The following is a 15,271-nucleotide window of genomic DNA, read 5'->3' as shown; positions in this document are numbered from 1 at the left end:
GAAATCGTTGAATGATTGAGGTTGCTAGGTGGGGACTATAGGGGTGATGGAATAACAGTAAGGTGGGTCCTTAACCTATAGTTTTAAGTTGTGACTATGGCGGTAGTGGGACCGCGTTGTTTAGGGTGGTGAATACCCTAAGGTTGAGAATAAGGAGTGCACTTAATTGACTGGGGTGGCTGAATTGAGGAAGTTTAAGTACTATGATATCTCTTACTTTCTGTTCATATATTATGCGGTGGGTATCAGATTGAACGATGATACCTTTCAATATGTGTTGTTTGTATTGATACTACTCTTGCTATCCATTTGGCATAGTCTGGTTGCAGGGTCAGTTATGTTTTGTAGGTGAAGACGAAGGCGATCCTCCAGCAACTTCTATTTTTTCCTTATCTTGGTGGAAGCTGGGTCATTGGTCTTTTACTTTACTTCTACTCTTAGTAGCTCTTGTACTTGTTTAGACTAGTATCCTTGGGGGTTTTGTATGATTGAATAAACTGGTCTTTAATAGAGTTTTCTTTGGACAATTTTGGTTAATTTTTTTTCAAGTTTATTTTGAATTCCGAAACTGTTCTTATATAAGGATTCTTCTACTTAGGGTGTATAGTGGATGTTCGCATGGCCCGATGAATTGGATCGTGACAATAACATTTTAACTGGATTAATTCTACATAAAATAATTCTTCCTCTACTTATGTCTTAGAGATTCTATTTGTATGAGATAAAGTCTAAAGGTTCGATGCCTATTGATGGGAGGTGAGCCAGTGCAAAAATAATCCGCTCATCATTTGTAATACTCCATTTTTCTGATGCATCTGCGGCTTGATTGACTTACTTGTAACAATGTTGAACCTCGCAAGCAATAATATTTGAAATATAAAGTGATGATATTCTTCGTTTGCCAAAAAATATTGTAATTACCTTTGATCATCTCAATAACTATTTTTAAATTTCATTTCAAGATTACATTGTTATGCCCATTTTGAGAATTTAGAGGAGCCTTGACTTCGACCATATTACTAGCATCTCATGACTATTTGTAAAACAAATTTAAAAACTATATTCTAAATGAATTAAACACAATTAATTTTTTTTTAAAAAATAGAAAATGATAACAATAATGGGAATTTATTAAGGACAGCACTAATCTCTCCCACTTTTAATTTCTTCCTACTGTTGACACAAAGAAGAAGCTCAGGAGTTACACACCACACTTTTTCTCTAAACCGTTGGATTGGTTTGTAGATCAACGGATGAGATTAGCCCTCAGTTCTTTACATAGACATAACACATTATAAGCTCTTTATCAAGCTATTTTTATGTCTATATCTTCCAAACCTAGAAGAAAACTCAATCACTTTCCTTTTTATTCAAAGCAAATTTTCTTGCTGAAAATATTCCTTTTTTTTTCCTTTTCTTTTCCATGGAAGGGGAAAGTGCTTTTCTTCCCTATCAAAATTTACAAAAAAATCATCCTCCTCCATTAACAGCCATAGACAGGTTTTTGTTGAGTCATGAGAATTATTTTCCTCAACAAAAAATTAACAATGAAAATGTTTTTGGTGAATTTTCTCATTTTGTTGGTGGAAATGCAAGTAGTAATGGCCATACAAATGTGATTTCATGGCCAAATTTTCCAGAGCCAAGTGTTATGGAAGGGTTTTATATGAATGAAGTACAAGAAAATAATGGATTATTTGGTCATGAAGAAAATCAAATCAAAGAGAGTGGAAAAAAGGCAAAAGAAGGAAATTCAACAACAAATCATTTGATCAAAGGACAATGGACTGATGAAGAAGACAGGTACGTACTACTTCATCAGATTTCACCTGTGAAATTATACTGAGTATGTTATTGTTGTATATAACTTTGTTCTACAATTTCTATTTTATTTTTTTTGGATTACGAAGGAAATTGCTTAGGTTGGTAAAACAATTTGGAGTAAGAAAATGGGCACAAATTTCTGAGAAAATGGAAGCAAGAGCAGGAAAACAGTGTAGAGAAAGATGGCATAATCATCTACGTCCTGATATCAAGGTTTTTTTTTTCTTCTCCTATAATTGTTATTCTTTTAAATATTAATTTTCTCAGGTCTTTAATTTTTTTCAAAAACAAAAATCTTAGTTTTTTTCTGGTACTTCCCTAACTATACATATTAATTTGTCTCATTTTCTCTAGATATTTGCAAATTAGATTATCTATGAACAAAGATTCGTTATATATTTTTGTGTGATGATGTTGTTATCACTCAGATTTATTACACCATCCATTTTTATCCGATTTATGTGTTTTGTGTACCCAATAATTTTCCAAAGACTAATTTCAAGGCATTTTGTTGTTTTTATTTTTGGAAATGAATGATCTCTCTATTAGAAAACTTTTTAAGTTTTAGGACATTCTAGCCCATGAAAAAACATAAAAGTATTATCTACTCTAGCTAATAGAGGAATCGATCACTCATTACCCAAAATAAAAACCAAGTCTTGATTTCATTTGGCTTCTTCCGATCATCGAAATAGACCGCCAACACAACTTTTTTTAGGGTTGGACCAAAAAGGTTAGTTGGTTTATACTCTCTTTACCTCTTTTTTGGTCACAAGAATTTCCTTCAAAAAAGAGTGTTTTTAGGGTTTGATTTTAGGTATTTTTTTTCCCATTCTTCTCACAATTGTTTGACTGATTTCAACCATCCATTTTCTCGTGACTGAAAAAACTTTTTCTTTGACAAAGCATCAAAATTTGTTATAGAAGTGTGTCCACGTCATTCAATAAAGTAATTTATAAAATAGATTTCTTGTAAATCATAAACATCTTTCATTTTTTATTTTTATTGAATAGAAAGATACATGGAGTGAAGGAGAAGAATTGCTGTTAGTTGAATCACACAAACAACTTGGAAACAAATGGGCTGAAATTGCTAAAAGAATTCCTGGAAGGACTGAAAATGCAATCAAGAATCACTGGAATGCTACTAAAAGAAGGCAAAATTCAAGGAGAAATAAGAACAGAAAAAATCAACTGGCTGATGATACCCAATGTGAACGCAAATCATCCTCCTATCGTTCCACCGTTCTCCAAGATTATATTAGAAGCAAGTACTTCATGAGTGACGATAATTCTACCCCCACCGCCACCTCATTTTATGGTAGCGGTGGGACTCATAGTGGCGGTGGATGTAGTTCCACCGCCACTACATTCACAGGAAGTACCCCACCGTACTCCGAAGATGATTCTCCATCTTTGATCACTCATCAAACACATGATGAAGAAATGAACTTCATGCAAAGTTTATTCGGACATAACAATATTATTAATGGCACTAAAGTCTTGGAATCTACCGAGACCAATGTAGTAACTCAAGATCTTCTCAACAAGAACTCGTCTTCTGATTTGAACTCCTTTGGTGAAAATCCATTCACTCAGTGTAACCTTCAGAGTTACACTACAACAAAAAGGGTTACGGACGATGTTCGAAATTACATGCCTGATTATTCTCAATATTATCCTCCTGACCTTTACCTTTCGTACCTTCTAGATGGTTCTAATTATCCAGAGTGTTCTAATTATCAAGGTTGTTCTTCATCAGGAGGAGGAAACATTAAGGAAGTTGATTTGATGGAGATGATAAATTCATCTAATTCTCAATTGTCTCAAGCTGGAACCTTCAACAAAACCTACTTTTAATCTTATTATTATTAATGTTAAGTTGTAGAAATGGAGTTGTTAAAAAGGTATTGAGGGATAGTAGTACTGTTTTTTGTTTGTTTGTTTAATTATGGATTATCTTAATCTTGTCGTGTTTTTAAGAATGTTTAATCTCGTTTTATTATATATAGTTTTCGGTTTCTGATCAGTTTATTGCATAATTCGTTACATGCTCGTCATGTTTTATGTGAATGTCTTACTATTTTGTTTGGGAGTTAAAATAATTTTTTCATTAATTGCAATTTTGTCAAACTTTAAACAAATATTTGAATCATTAGTAGAGGCACACAAACCACAATTTATCCTCGTCGAGTTAGAATTCGCCTTTTTATCGATTAGAATTATTTTTTTCATTGTTTCTCTAGGGGCTTCAATGTATATAAAATATTAGTGTAAACTAAAATAAGTAAATCTTTGCATATTTTGCTACGTCTTTTCGTATAATTTCAAATATATAATTTTATTTAAATTTTTTAAAGATGTATATTCAAATTTACGGTCAAAGTTATCCTCATATTTAATATTTTGTACTCAGAATATCAATTGAGAGATAAAAGTGAAGATATCTTATTCTAAAATCACAAACTTTTTATCCCTTTTTCAGTTTTCGTTTGTGTCTTTTGTGGTTGCTGTCTGTTAACTAAAGCTTTTGTCTTTTTTCAGTTGAAAGTGAAGAGAAATATATCGAAGATATCATAGAGTAGTATTCCTTCCGCTCTATATTAATAGTCATATAATTCTCTTTTTGAGAATCAATTTAATTAGCGTTTAGAGGCTAGAGCTAATTAATTATTTAATTAGATTAATCTAACATTTTAAAATTATGAATTGAATATTTAAAATTATACAAAAAATACTATAAATTACAATTCTTTAATATTAATATAATTTTTTCAACAAATCTTAAAATATTAATTATAAAATTTATATTGTTCGATAAAAATTGACAATTATTTTGAGTCAGAGGAAGTAATCGTTAACTTCTTAATAAAAATACTCTTAGTATATATATTATGTCAGTATGTTGTCGCCTTCCTGTTTTTGCATGATGATGCAATTATGCCTAATTCCGTCACATTATTATTGATGTCACTTTAACAGTTTCAACTTAGACAATAATCATATCCTTGTCTGATTCTTACTTATAAAGAGTAGGGAATATTTGTCACATTTGTTAAATTACATCAATAATTAACTTAAGTTTATTACACTTTTAATATATGTATATAACTTAATTTGGACAATATACAACCATACAACTCACATTCCGCGGACAAATGTACTGCATCCATAACAATTAAGTATTCGATTTTAAAATAAAATAGAATAAGTACCTCCACATTATTTGACAAAATTCAAATGATTTCATTTATGCTAAAACATACTCACTATTTACTTATTTAAACTATATCAAGTTAATAGTAATATAAAATAGTAAGCTGGAGCCGGTAACTAGTCTGAAAAATGGATAAATAATCTACAAAAAACTCATCAATAATATGTGTTGAGAACTTTTACATGTCGATGGACACATGATTTTTACTTTATTTTTTTATTTTTTATTTTTTGGTTTCTTTCATTCAAACACTATTCGTAAGGTGTTCAGTGTGAACAACTCTTCGTCTCATGAGTTTAAAATGTGAAGAGGTTAGATCCTCCTCAACTGTTTTTTATTTTTATAACAAAAAGATTGTTTTGTTTTTTCTCTAGTTTTTTCAGACAACTTTTAGTGGGATTTTCTTCATAAATTTCATCAATTTATCCTTAGTTTGTTGTTACCTGCACCTTTTACTTTAAAGGTTTAGTTGATGAACGTTTTATTGGTGAAGAAATTGAAAAGAAGTAAAGAAATGAAGTACCAAATGGCCAGCGTTCCACAGATTAAGCAAAGGCTGTTTGCTAAAGATTTAATTTGTGCAAAAAGGCTTTACCTCTTGTCACAAAATTGATTATTTATTCTGAATTATTTAAGTGGCGCACATCATTCTATTGTATAAATACATTTTAGAAAAATATTATTTACATGAACAATTTTTTTAAAAAAATATTGTGAAGTAATATCATATCACCATTATTTTTTTGGATTAACTGAATAAATATTATTTGAAATGAAATTTTAAGTAACAATGTCATAAGATAAGGCAATAGTATTGTTCCATTTAGTGATTGTAGCATTGGTTGCTACCAATCAATACTCATGATACCGTTGCAAAACACTACTGAATATACGATTTTTTATTTGTTAAGAATAATAAAGTTATTAAGTCAGAATGTGCAAGCAGGAGGAATATTCTGATCAATAGAGTCGAGGTAAAGAAGCCCACTGAAGAACTTAAACTAATTTGGGTCAGGCTATAAACTTCTGAATAACACTATTAATCTTCTAAGCAAATTTAATTGCGAATAGATCATTCGAAATTAGATGACACATAGATCGAGTTTATCATTAATGGAGATCAAACTAATGACATAAGTATTTGTATATTAAAAACGAAAGACGGGATAAGCAGAAGGATACGCTATTAAAATTTCAAACACCATTACTGAAAGGTTTTTGATCTTAATATTTAACTTCTGATGTTATTATGGTAACGTATCCAAAGATCATACTATAACTGAACATTCATTATTGAAAATCCAGGAGATGAATTTTACACGTTTTTCATCGGAGATCTATTAGGAATACAATATTTTGAGATAAGGACATTAGCAAGACACCCATGGAGTTTTAGAATTCTTGAAAAGCCGTCATGCAAGGTGAATGAGACTATTCTTTACTTTTGCTTATGCATAACGAACCCACTTGGGGGTTTAGGTTTTATATATAATAGTATCCCAACTCACAAAATGAAGTTTATTTCTAGTATTGATGGTATCCCAAACAAAGCATATTGATTTGTTTGTTTATTTTATGATGCATTGCATTACATGATTAGGTATGCTCTTTAGGGAAGCTTTAACAAGCGTAGCGTTACCAACAATATTCAAAAAAATTGTCTTTTAACTAGAAAGTTTAATGTTTAAGTTATCCATAATGAATTGAAAATCACTATAAGTAGGTCTTTTATGAAAGAGAGGAAAACCAAAATATTTTTCAAAATAATCATTGAGTTGGATTGATAAAATGTGTAAGAGGTTGGAGATAACCTCTTGCTTACAATTGAAACTGAAAATTACTTTCGACTTAAAAAAAGTCAATGTTTTAACTCGTAGATTGGTTAAAGTCCACAAGAGTATTCTATATAGTATATCAACTCTTGGTGATTGCTCTTATCATAAGCATAAGGTCATCTACAAAAAAGAGGTGTGATTAGGTTTGGCCTAACTTTACTTATTTTTAATGAAAGGAGAAAGTATTTGGATGCTTAAATTAAATTTAGCGACTGTCAAATAACTTGATTGTCAAATAACTAATCTTCTAATCTTAATTACTCCAACATAATTGTAGGAAAGGTGTTCTTTGTCAAATATTTTTACAATAGAATAATAAGTTCTGTTAGACCCTCAGCTTGATGGTTCGAGTGCCTCGGGTATGGCTAGGGATTTACATGATGAACTTAGTCAAGGCCTAATGCAATCAGTCAAGATTAAGTTCAATTGACAAGACCTTGGCAATGTCGTGGCTAAGGCATGACAAGGGCTAGGCAAAGCTAAGGCAAGGCTAGGCTATGATCGTGGCAAGGTCGTGGCTAAACACGTGTGGGCTAAGTGCAGGACAAAGGCGGCAAAGGATGAGGAGACTGGACCACAATGGCAAACTGTGCGAGGTAGGACCTGGGCACAGTGCAGGCACGTGGGTAGGCGCCAGTTTAGGCAGCCAGAGGCAGATTTTGGCACCAAAGTAAAGGCTGCCCGCGTGTGCCTCACACATGCGTGGGCAGTTGGGCAGTTTCTAGCCGTTTGGCCTTTGTCAGCATTGTAGATAAACATGTTTAATTCAAATTTTGAATTTGGCCTATCAATTGGGGATGTCAACTGACTTTGCAGGCATATGACTGGCATTGGGCCAGATTTTTGTAAGGCTGATTTTGTGTGCTTCTTTGTGGCACGAGTTTAATACAAAGTTGGGACTTGTTCCTGTACGTGCTTGTGTGTTTCTAAATTTGAAGGCATTGTCTAAATGTGAAATGAGATTGAGGGAAAAGAAAGAATGGTTGAGTCTAAAGTGTTAGGCTGCTGAAATAGGTTAGATCATGGTAAGTTGACCCCCTTACAGGTTCCTCCTATGCAGAGATTTAGCCAAGAGTCTTATAGAATCAACTTCTCTACTTCGAAGAGGTAGTGGTAAGGCCTAGTACACTCTATCCTTTCAGACCCCACTATATGAAATTGCACTGTGTATATTGTTGTTGTTTGTCCTATGCAAAGATTTGTAGATTTTCTTCACAATTTATTTAAGTGAATTTCAAATTAATAAAATTACTTACATGTATATATTAGGAAAATGTTGGAGACACCAACAATTTAGGAATAATTTTTTAGATTTTGTTGGCTCACTATATGTCCTTTATTCATTTCCCAAGAGACCAAGCTTCTGAAGGCAATTTAACTTGGTAATAATCTTTTCTAATGCCTACCATTCAACATAAATCAAACAACTCAGAGTGACACTGTCATAAAATTTTCACTAAATCCACAGGCAATTCTTTTCTTTTTTTACTTTTCTGCAGTGTAATATATGCATCTTTTCAGTATTTGAACTATATTCCAAGAAAGATGTTCAGATGACTGAAGTGAATAATTACTGCTCACAAAAACCAAAATTGATATATGCTTCATTTCCCTTGAATGAGCATCTAACATACCAAATATATAATAACTAAATATGAAATCTTCCTTTGGCTACTACTGCCTACAATGACTTGTGTGAATCCCTTGGTGATTTTACTGATACATAAGCATTTCAGGTTGCAAATCACTTATAGACATAGCATAGTGTCAAGACATCTTAGCCCTGGCAAAAAGTACTCCAGCAAGTAGACCTGAAATCATTGGCAAATTTCAGTCAGGTACAATCAATAAGAGTATTTCCTAAAATTTTCAAGAATAGAATCTGGATTGTTCACGTTACCAAAGAGTATGCTGAATAAATTTGGAATACTGAGAGGAACCTTGAACACCAAAAGGCCAGCAATAGAAATGGGAATCTTGTTTAAGGATCCCACAAGACTGTGAAGAGGAGAAAGAGCATAGGATTAATCATGAAGCGCTACAGCAGTGAATTACTGTAAATAATGAATCGACTGTGACATGAATTAAGAAAGATTTTGTAGAGAGATTAGAAGTACTTAGAACCTCTAAAAAAGGCCAGAGGTATAGCAGACATATAGAGAGATTTTTCTTGTAACTAGTTGATTGTTGGAGGCCTAATACTCACAATATCCTTCCTAGGAAGTGATTGTGTTGAATTAGGAGTCCTTTAGGTGTATTGGCTTTGTGTGTTAATGGTAATTTACAGTTACCAAAAAAAAAAAACTTCCAAATATACCTATAAAGCAACAAAATGTGAAAATTAAGAATTGAGTCTGATACCTCTTTTCAAGTAAACTATTAACAAAAATGAAGATCTCATTAAGGTAGGTTTTGTTCCATTCTCTTATTAGTTCCCATTATAATGTGAGTTAACCTTGTCTACCTGTCATCAGTGAAGACTTATAGCAGGCTTAAATGATAGCAAACAATTCTACATCTTCCATCATTCCTCCAATTCTCTTAGAGGTATATGGAGGAAATACAGGAAATAGAAAGCATGTCAAATATCCATCGAGAATTAACTCCATGCCAAATTGCTCAATTGGGACCATTTCTTGCTCGTCAACAAGCAAACAGAAATGGTTTTTATCACATAAACCATGTAATGCTAAGTAGTACATGATGCAAATCCCCAAGAAAATTCAAGCGAGTATAAATCACCTATAGGTGGTTGGACCAGTTTGTTTCAAAAACCACATTGATGTGAAGCTAATGGCTAGCCCAAGCAGCCCACTGGCTGTTGCAGCAGCCCAAAACATTGGAATCTTAATTACATCCCTGGAAATGAAACAAGAAAGGTATGAAACTGCAATATTCATCTGGGTAACCCCAACGTGAAGGATTAAGAAGAAAAAGAGGAAACTGCTGGGATGCTCAAAAGTGTAATATGACACTTACGCATTAATTACGTAACGCCATTCATCGAACAGGAAGATCAAGATGATAGCAAAAGGTATAGATATCCCATTGTTCAGTAACACCATGGAAACTTCATTAAGAGATCCAGATTTTGTAAATTGCTTTGCTCTGTCCATGACACGTCGCAATGTGAGCTGTTGAAAATTGATCCCAATGAACATCAACAGATAAGGGAAATGAAAAACATATACTTTGAAGTTGGACTTGTTATATGATTAAAAGTCTAAATTTAGGGTTTTCTTATAATTCAAAGAAGTCAAAGAACCAATTTCTGTGCAAAATCTTGGTGCGAACAATAAAGAGGAGGAACAGAGTCAAGCAGAAAGTACATACTGAGTAGCTTGCTGTGAGAATGCAATTAATTGATTGCCAAGCATACCCTGTAGCATCAAATGAGAGGTCTGTTATACCTCCAGATACAGCAGAGATAATCTGTAAAAGAAGAAGAAAAGATATTACCATCAGTAATGAGAATGCCAATAAACTTCTTTTCGCTAGGCTGGAATGAGCATGGGGAGCTGGGAGGGGGAGAAGGGAGGGGAAAGCGTAAAGTAGATTATATAAAACAGAATTAAATGATCATTCAGTGAGTAAGAAGCTAGATGGAGTTCTATTTTGGCCTTTACTAAGATAAAACGAAAAGTGGAACAGTTGAATCAAATCTTGTTGCCTCTGAATTAAATGTTAGTACTTCATTTTAACACAGCAAAAAAATGAGGTAGATCCGACCGTCATCTAATTAAAATCAGGGAAGTAAATGCTTAGTAGGACTTCTGTGTAGTGGTAACTCCAGGTTTACTATACCATGTTCTCCCATGATCTGACATGGACTATGATGACTGGATATACAGCATAAGAATCACAAAGACCATTTTCCTCGAGGATATGATACCTCTGACAACTAATTATACATTGTATAGATGAATGACATAAACATACCATAACAAACATGGCGGTCCACACTTTCTGATTCTGCCGCTTCCCAAAAATATACAACTCTCCAATAGCTGTTAAAATATTTGTCACATTCTTCAGAATAGTCACCATTGCAATATTTATGTATTTCAAACTGAAAAAGTGCACAAGTAAACGTCATTGGCATAATGATGTACCACCATTAATCATTACTAAATCTATGGTGAGTTTACACACATCAGATATTACCTATACATGCCTGAAACAAGCATGCTAATGAAGATCAAATTCACGGGGATCCAAACTTTAATTAGCTTCCAATTGAGCTTCTCCACTGTAACTGCTCCAGAGCAACCCAATATACAGACTATAAGAGTACTGATAAGATTCTACAAGAAGTACACGCAGAATTAGCTTCATAAAATAACATCTGTTGCAAATTCCTACTACTAGGGAAAGAATGTAATATGGGAGGGATTTATTTAGAGATTGTCAAAATCAAGGTTGAAAATGATGATGGAAATGCAAATGGATGAACCAAAAGTTTCCACATGGAGATCAAAATGGGCAAATGATATAACATGCATCATAGTTAACCATAAGCATTAATGTGCCTCATCTTGTTATTCCTAAGGGTGGAAAGATGGTCAACCATATGTAGAAAATACCTGGTAAAACATCAATGAGACCCCAGCATTGAATGAATAACTTGAAAGGACAATTTTGTTCAGCATGATCATGCAACAAGAAGAAAGGCAATATGCAGTTCCAGACAAAAGAGGGCCAGAATTTCTTCCAGATCCATTTTCCCTTTTTTCTTCTGTATCCACAGCTCGATTACTTTTGGAATACCTGTGAGATGAAAGAATAGGTTATCATGATTCATTTGTATATCACTTTTCAGAAAAATATCAGGTCCTTGCTTCGTCTAGCTGGAAGACGTCAAAAGTCTATGAATCTAACTGGGCAGCAGTTCAGAGAAATATCTCAAAGCTTATACATCCACAATACTCCACTGTATTTAGAAGGTATATAAATTGTAATGATGCTAAGCTGAACGATAACAGCTAGCTATTAAACAACAATCTATTAGTTGATCTATAGTGAACTCAAAAAGACCTATTTTAAAGGCAAGAAGAAGACTCCAATACAGGGTTACAAAATGTTGGCTAACATTCACATATCTATCATACAAGCCATGAAATTCCATTAGTGAGTATCTATTATTCAAGAAAAGATCAGTAACATCCATGAAAGCAAAATAAGACAATGGGGAAGTCCAATGAAGTCGAACTGAAGAATGTGTAGCTTGCTTGTTATTCAGCTTGAATGATATTAAGGGAAAAGAATAAATAACATAGAAAGAGACGACAAAAAACATCAAAAAGAGAGCTCTAAAGGGCAAGTATGTTTCGTAGGTATAACTCCTACCCTTTGACCAATAAAATGAAGAAGAAAGAGAAAAGGGGAAATTTTTAGTAGAGAGTTGAACAACACAACACCTGTTGCTAGCTACTCTTTGAACTGCACCTATTGATGTCTTGATAGCCGACCAATCTCCTTGCCTACGAAATCCCTCAAGAATTTTGCGCACTACATTTAATCTTTTGGCAAATGCCACCTTCCCATTTACAGATGTATAATCTGGCTCCTCGCCATTCTGACATATAACGGATTCCAACTTAACCACAGAGGACATTGAATCAACCTTTATTCAAGAAAAAAGAAAAGGAATCAGTTTCAACATGCACAGAAAGAGCTCTGAATTGCATTGACAACAGCTAAAATCTATCAGCAGTCTGCTAGACCTGTCCAAGTACTAGTAAGTGCAATTAATTGAATAAAACTATGCATTTGAATAAAATGGAATGCCCATATTGGTGCCTATGTCTATACTGCTTTGCTCCTCCTAGGTTCAATGAAAAGCAACGCTAGCAGCAGTATCTGAATTTGGTTAACTGCCAACCAATGGAAACTTATCATTCGATCAATGAATCAACTACCCTCTATCCCAAACTAAATGGGAGTGGCTATATGAACCCTATCAACCCATCAACACGAGTCCATTTCATTCATCTATTAAAAGATTATTCATGGAGGGTTTTGCACGATTCTCAAGAATGGGTTATTTAGTAGGCTGGATTATACGTACTGGTCCGTTGTTACTTTTCGGCCGGCTCAATACTACTGGATTACACAAAAACATTTTTCAGATTTTTATGGGTTTTGGTTCGACATTGAGTTAACATTCATTTAATCTTAGGATAATTACAGTAGATGGCCATTCGGTCATTTTAATTACCAAAAAAAGGTCATTCTGTGTATATTCATGTACACTCAGTGTATATTTCATGTATAAAATGTATGTATCATAATGTATATTCAGAGTATAACTCATATATAAGTAATCTATATTGTATAGTCGGTATATACTTTTATGAATTTTGTAAGTTATATTGTATAGTCACCGTATATTTCCTATGATTTTTGGCTATTTTTTATGTAAATAAAACATGGTTATATTTGTTGTAAAATAATTAGTTTATTGTGTATATTTGAAATTGTCCCTTTAATCTTTCTTACAAAATACACTTAAAGTATTCCAATTTTTTTAGTTTTATGCCTGAATTATTAGGTGTGTGAGTGTCCTAATAGAAATTTCAGGTACAAAACTCATACAACAGATAGTTCAGGTGTGTTTGGATAAACATTTTGTGATAGTTTAGGTAGGAAACTATCACACATATAATTCAAGTATGAAACAGAAAAAAAATTGAAATATTTTAGGTGTGCTTTTGACCCTTGATTATTCTTTCTTCCTTTCTTGGGTTTAGTTTATTTTTAGGTTATTGATTAATTCTTTCGATGAATCCTTGGATTCCTTATAATATTTGAATATTTCTTAGATATTGACTTGATCTAGTTGGCACAATACAAGGGATACATATAAGCTACTGTCATTGCATTTCTATTATGTGACATTTATGATTTCGAAATACTAAATGCATGATTTACATAAAACGAGAGGCTTTTGTCTATAATGCTATAATTCAGATCGCATAACGAATATAACTTAGTTGAACATAGATCTAATTTTCGAATCACAGGGAATAATAAAATGAAACTATTCAAAACGGATATGATATTATCAAGCCTTTCGAGTAATTAAGGTCCGATGATTATTCGGAAAATATTTACTAATATAACAGCACGAGGAGGGAACAAAAAACTAGTAACTAATAGAAGACATTGAAGAAGGATCTCCGTCTGTGTTACAGATCATCAGTGATCACATTAGTTATCCAAAGTAATTAAGATTATATATTTAATTTCTAATGATTATAGACACCAAATTCTTCCTCCTTAATGACTAAAATGATGTCCAAATTAAAAGTTTGCACCACCCCTCTAGCTAGCTAGCTTTACAGCATATGTGCAAACACGAGTCACGATTATCCCACTAGCCACCTACTATAAACCATGTGATCGATCCCATTACAAAGCAACAAAGCTGGAAGAAATGTTTAAGCCCTGCATCTTCAGCTACTCTTAGTGCAGAAGAATAAGGGAATCACCCATTCTTCCAAACATAGCAATTATTTTAGGAAATATCAGGTATGAATTCATTAACTAACTCAACCACAATTCTCTACAACATATAAAAGAAACAAAACAGCCAAAAGAACATTTAAAGTTAAGCAGATAAAATTAAAGATGTCATCTTTATAAATGAAACAGCTATAAGAAACACTAACTTAAACACCTATATATGGGTTTAGATGAATAATTAAACCACTAAAATGGGTTTAGATGAATAATTAAACCACTAAAATGGGTTGCAAGCCAAATGTATTTGTAAATACCAAATGAGAATAAACAACACTAAAAAGCATACCCTTAAATCTTCAGAAGCTTCCAGATTCCAAATCAAGAACGAAAAATCTCCTAATCCCACAAATTATTTTTCCAATCTCAGCCACTATATATAAGAACACCAGCTTAAAATACCCTTTTGATAATAAATTAAGCAACCCCACATCGTAAATTTAGATTCCGAATAATGCTTCAAACACCTGGATGGAGCAAAAAAGTTCACGGAAAAGGCGTGAGAGGAGAAATAGAGTGCTTTTTGAAGAGTACGCAAAGCAAATGGAAAGCGTGGATCTGAAAAAAAACTTATAGGCAATAGAAGAAGACATGGGGCAGTGGAAAACAATGGGGAATATTTTAATAATGGGCAATTAATGGAGAATGAAGCTGAAGGTAGATCAGAAAGCGGGATTCCAGGAGAAGAAGGGGCAAAATTGAATTTGGGTTTATAGGGAACTGAATTCGAGGCCAAAACTTCGTAATTAGTCAAATTTTTGCTAATAAAGTATTGATTTTCCCCATTTTTTATGTGCCTTTTGAGCTCTATCATTCTTCAATAACAATTAATACTCTACTGGAGAGTTCTTCTAACAGAGAAACACGTATATGT

General features: G+C 33.1%; 1 protein-coding gene across 1 annotated transcript; it reads right to left on the bottom strand.

Moving 5' to 3' along the window:
• Window positions 1-8,390: 8,390 nt before the first annotated feature.
• Window positions 8,391-15,271, bottom strand: LOC129901647 (GDP-mannose transporter GONST2-like). The gene is made up of 10 exons (XM_055976896.1): window positions 14,687-15,271; window positions 12,294-12,499; window positions 11,460-11,643; window positions 11,041-11,180; window positions 10,816-10,945; window positions 10,210-10,308; window positions 9,856-10,010; window positions 9,619-9,735; window positions 8,777-8,874; window positions 8,391-8,687 (listed from the first exon to the last, which is right to left on the bottom strand). Exons 2-10 carry the CDS (start codon window positions 12,488-12,490, stop codon window positions 8,644-8,646), a joined length of 1,164 nt encoding a protein of 387 aa, XP_055832871.1. The 5' UTR covers window positions 12,491-12,499; window positions 14,687-15,271; the 3' UTR covers window positions 8,391-8,643.

Source organism: Solanum dulcamara, chromosome 8, assembly GCF_947179165.1.
Source record: "Solanum dulcamara chromosome 8, daSolDulc1.2, whole genome shotgun sequence".
NCBI lineage: Eukaryota > Viridiplantae > Streptophyta > Magnoliopsida > Solanales > Solanaceae > Solanum > Solanum dulcamara.
This window is presented reverse-complemented; position numbering and strand designations above follow the sequence as displayed.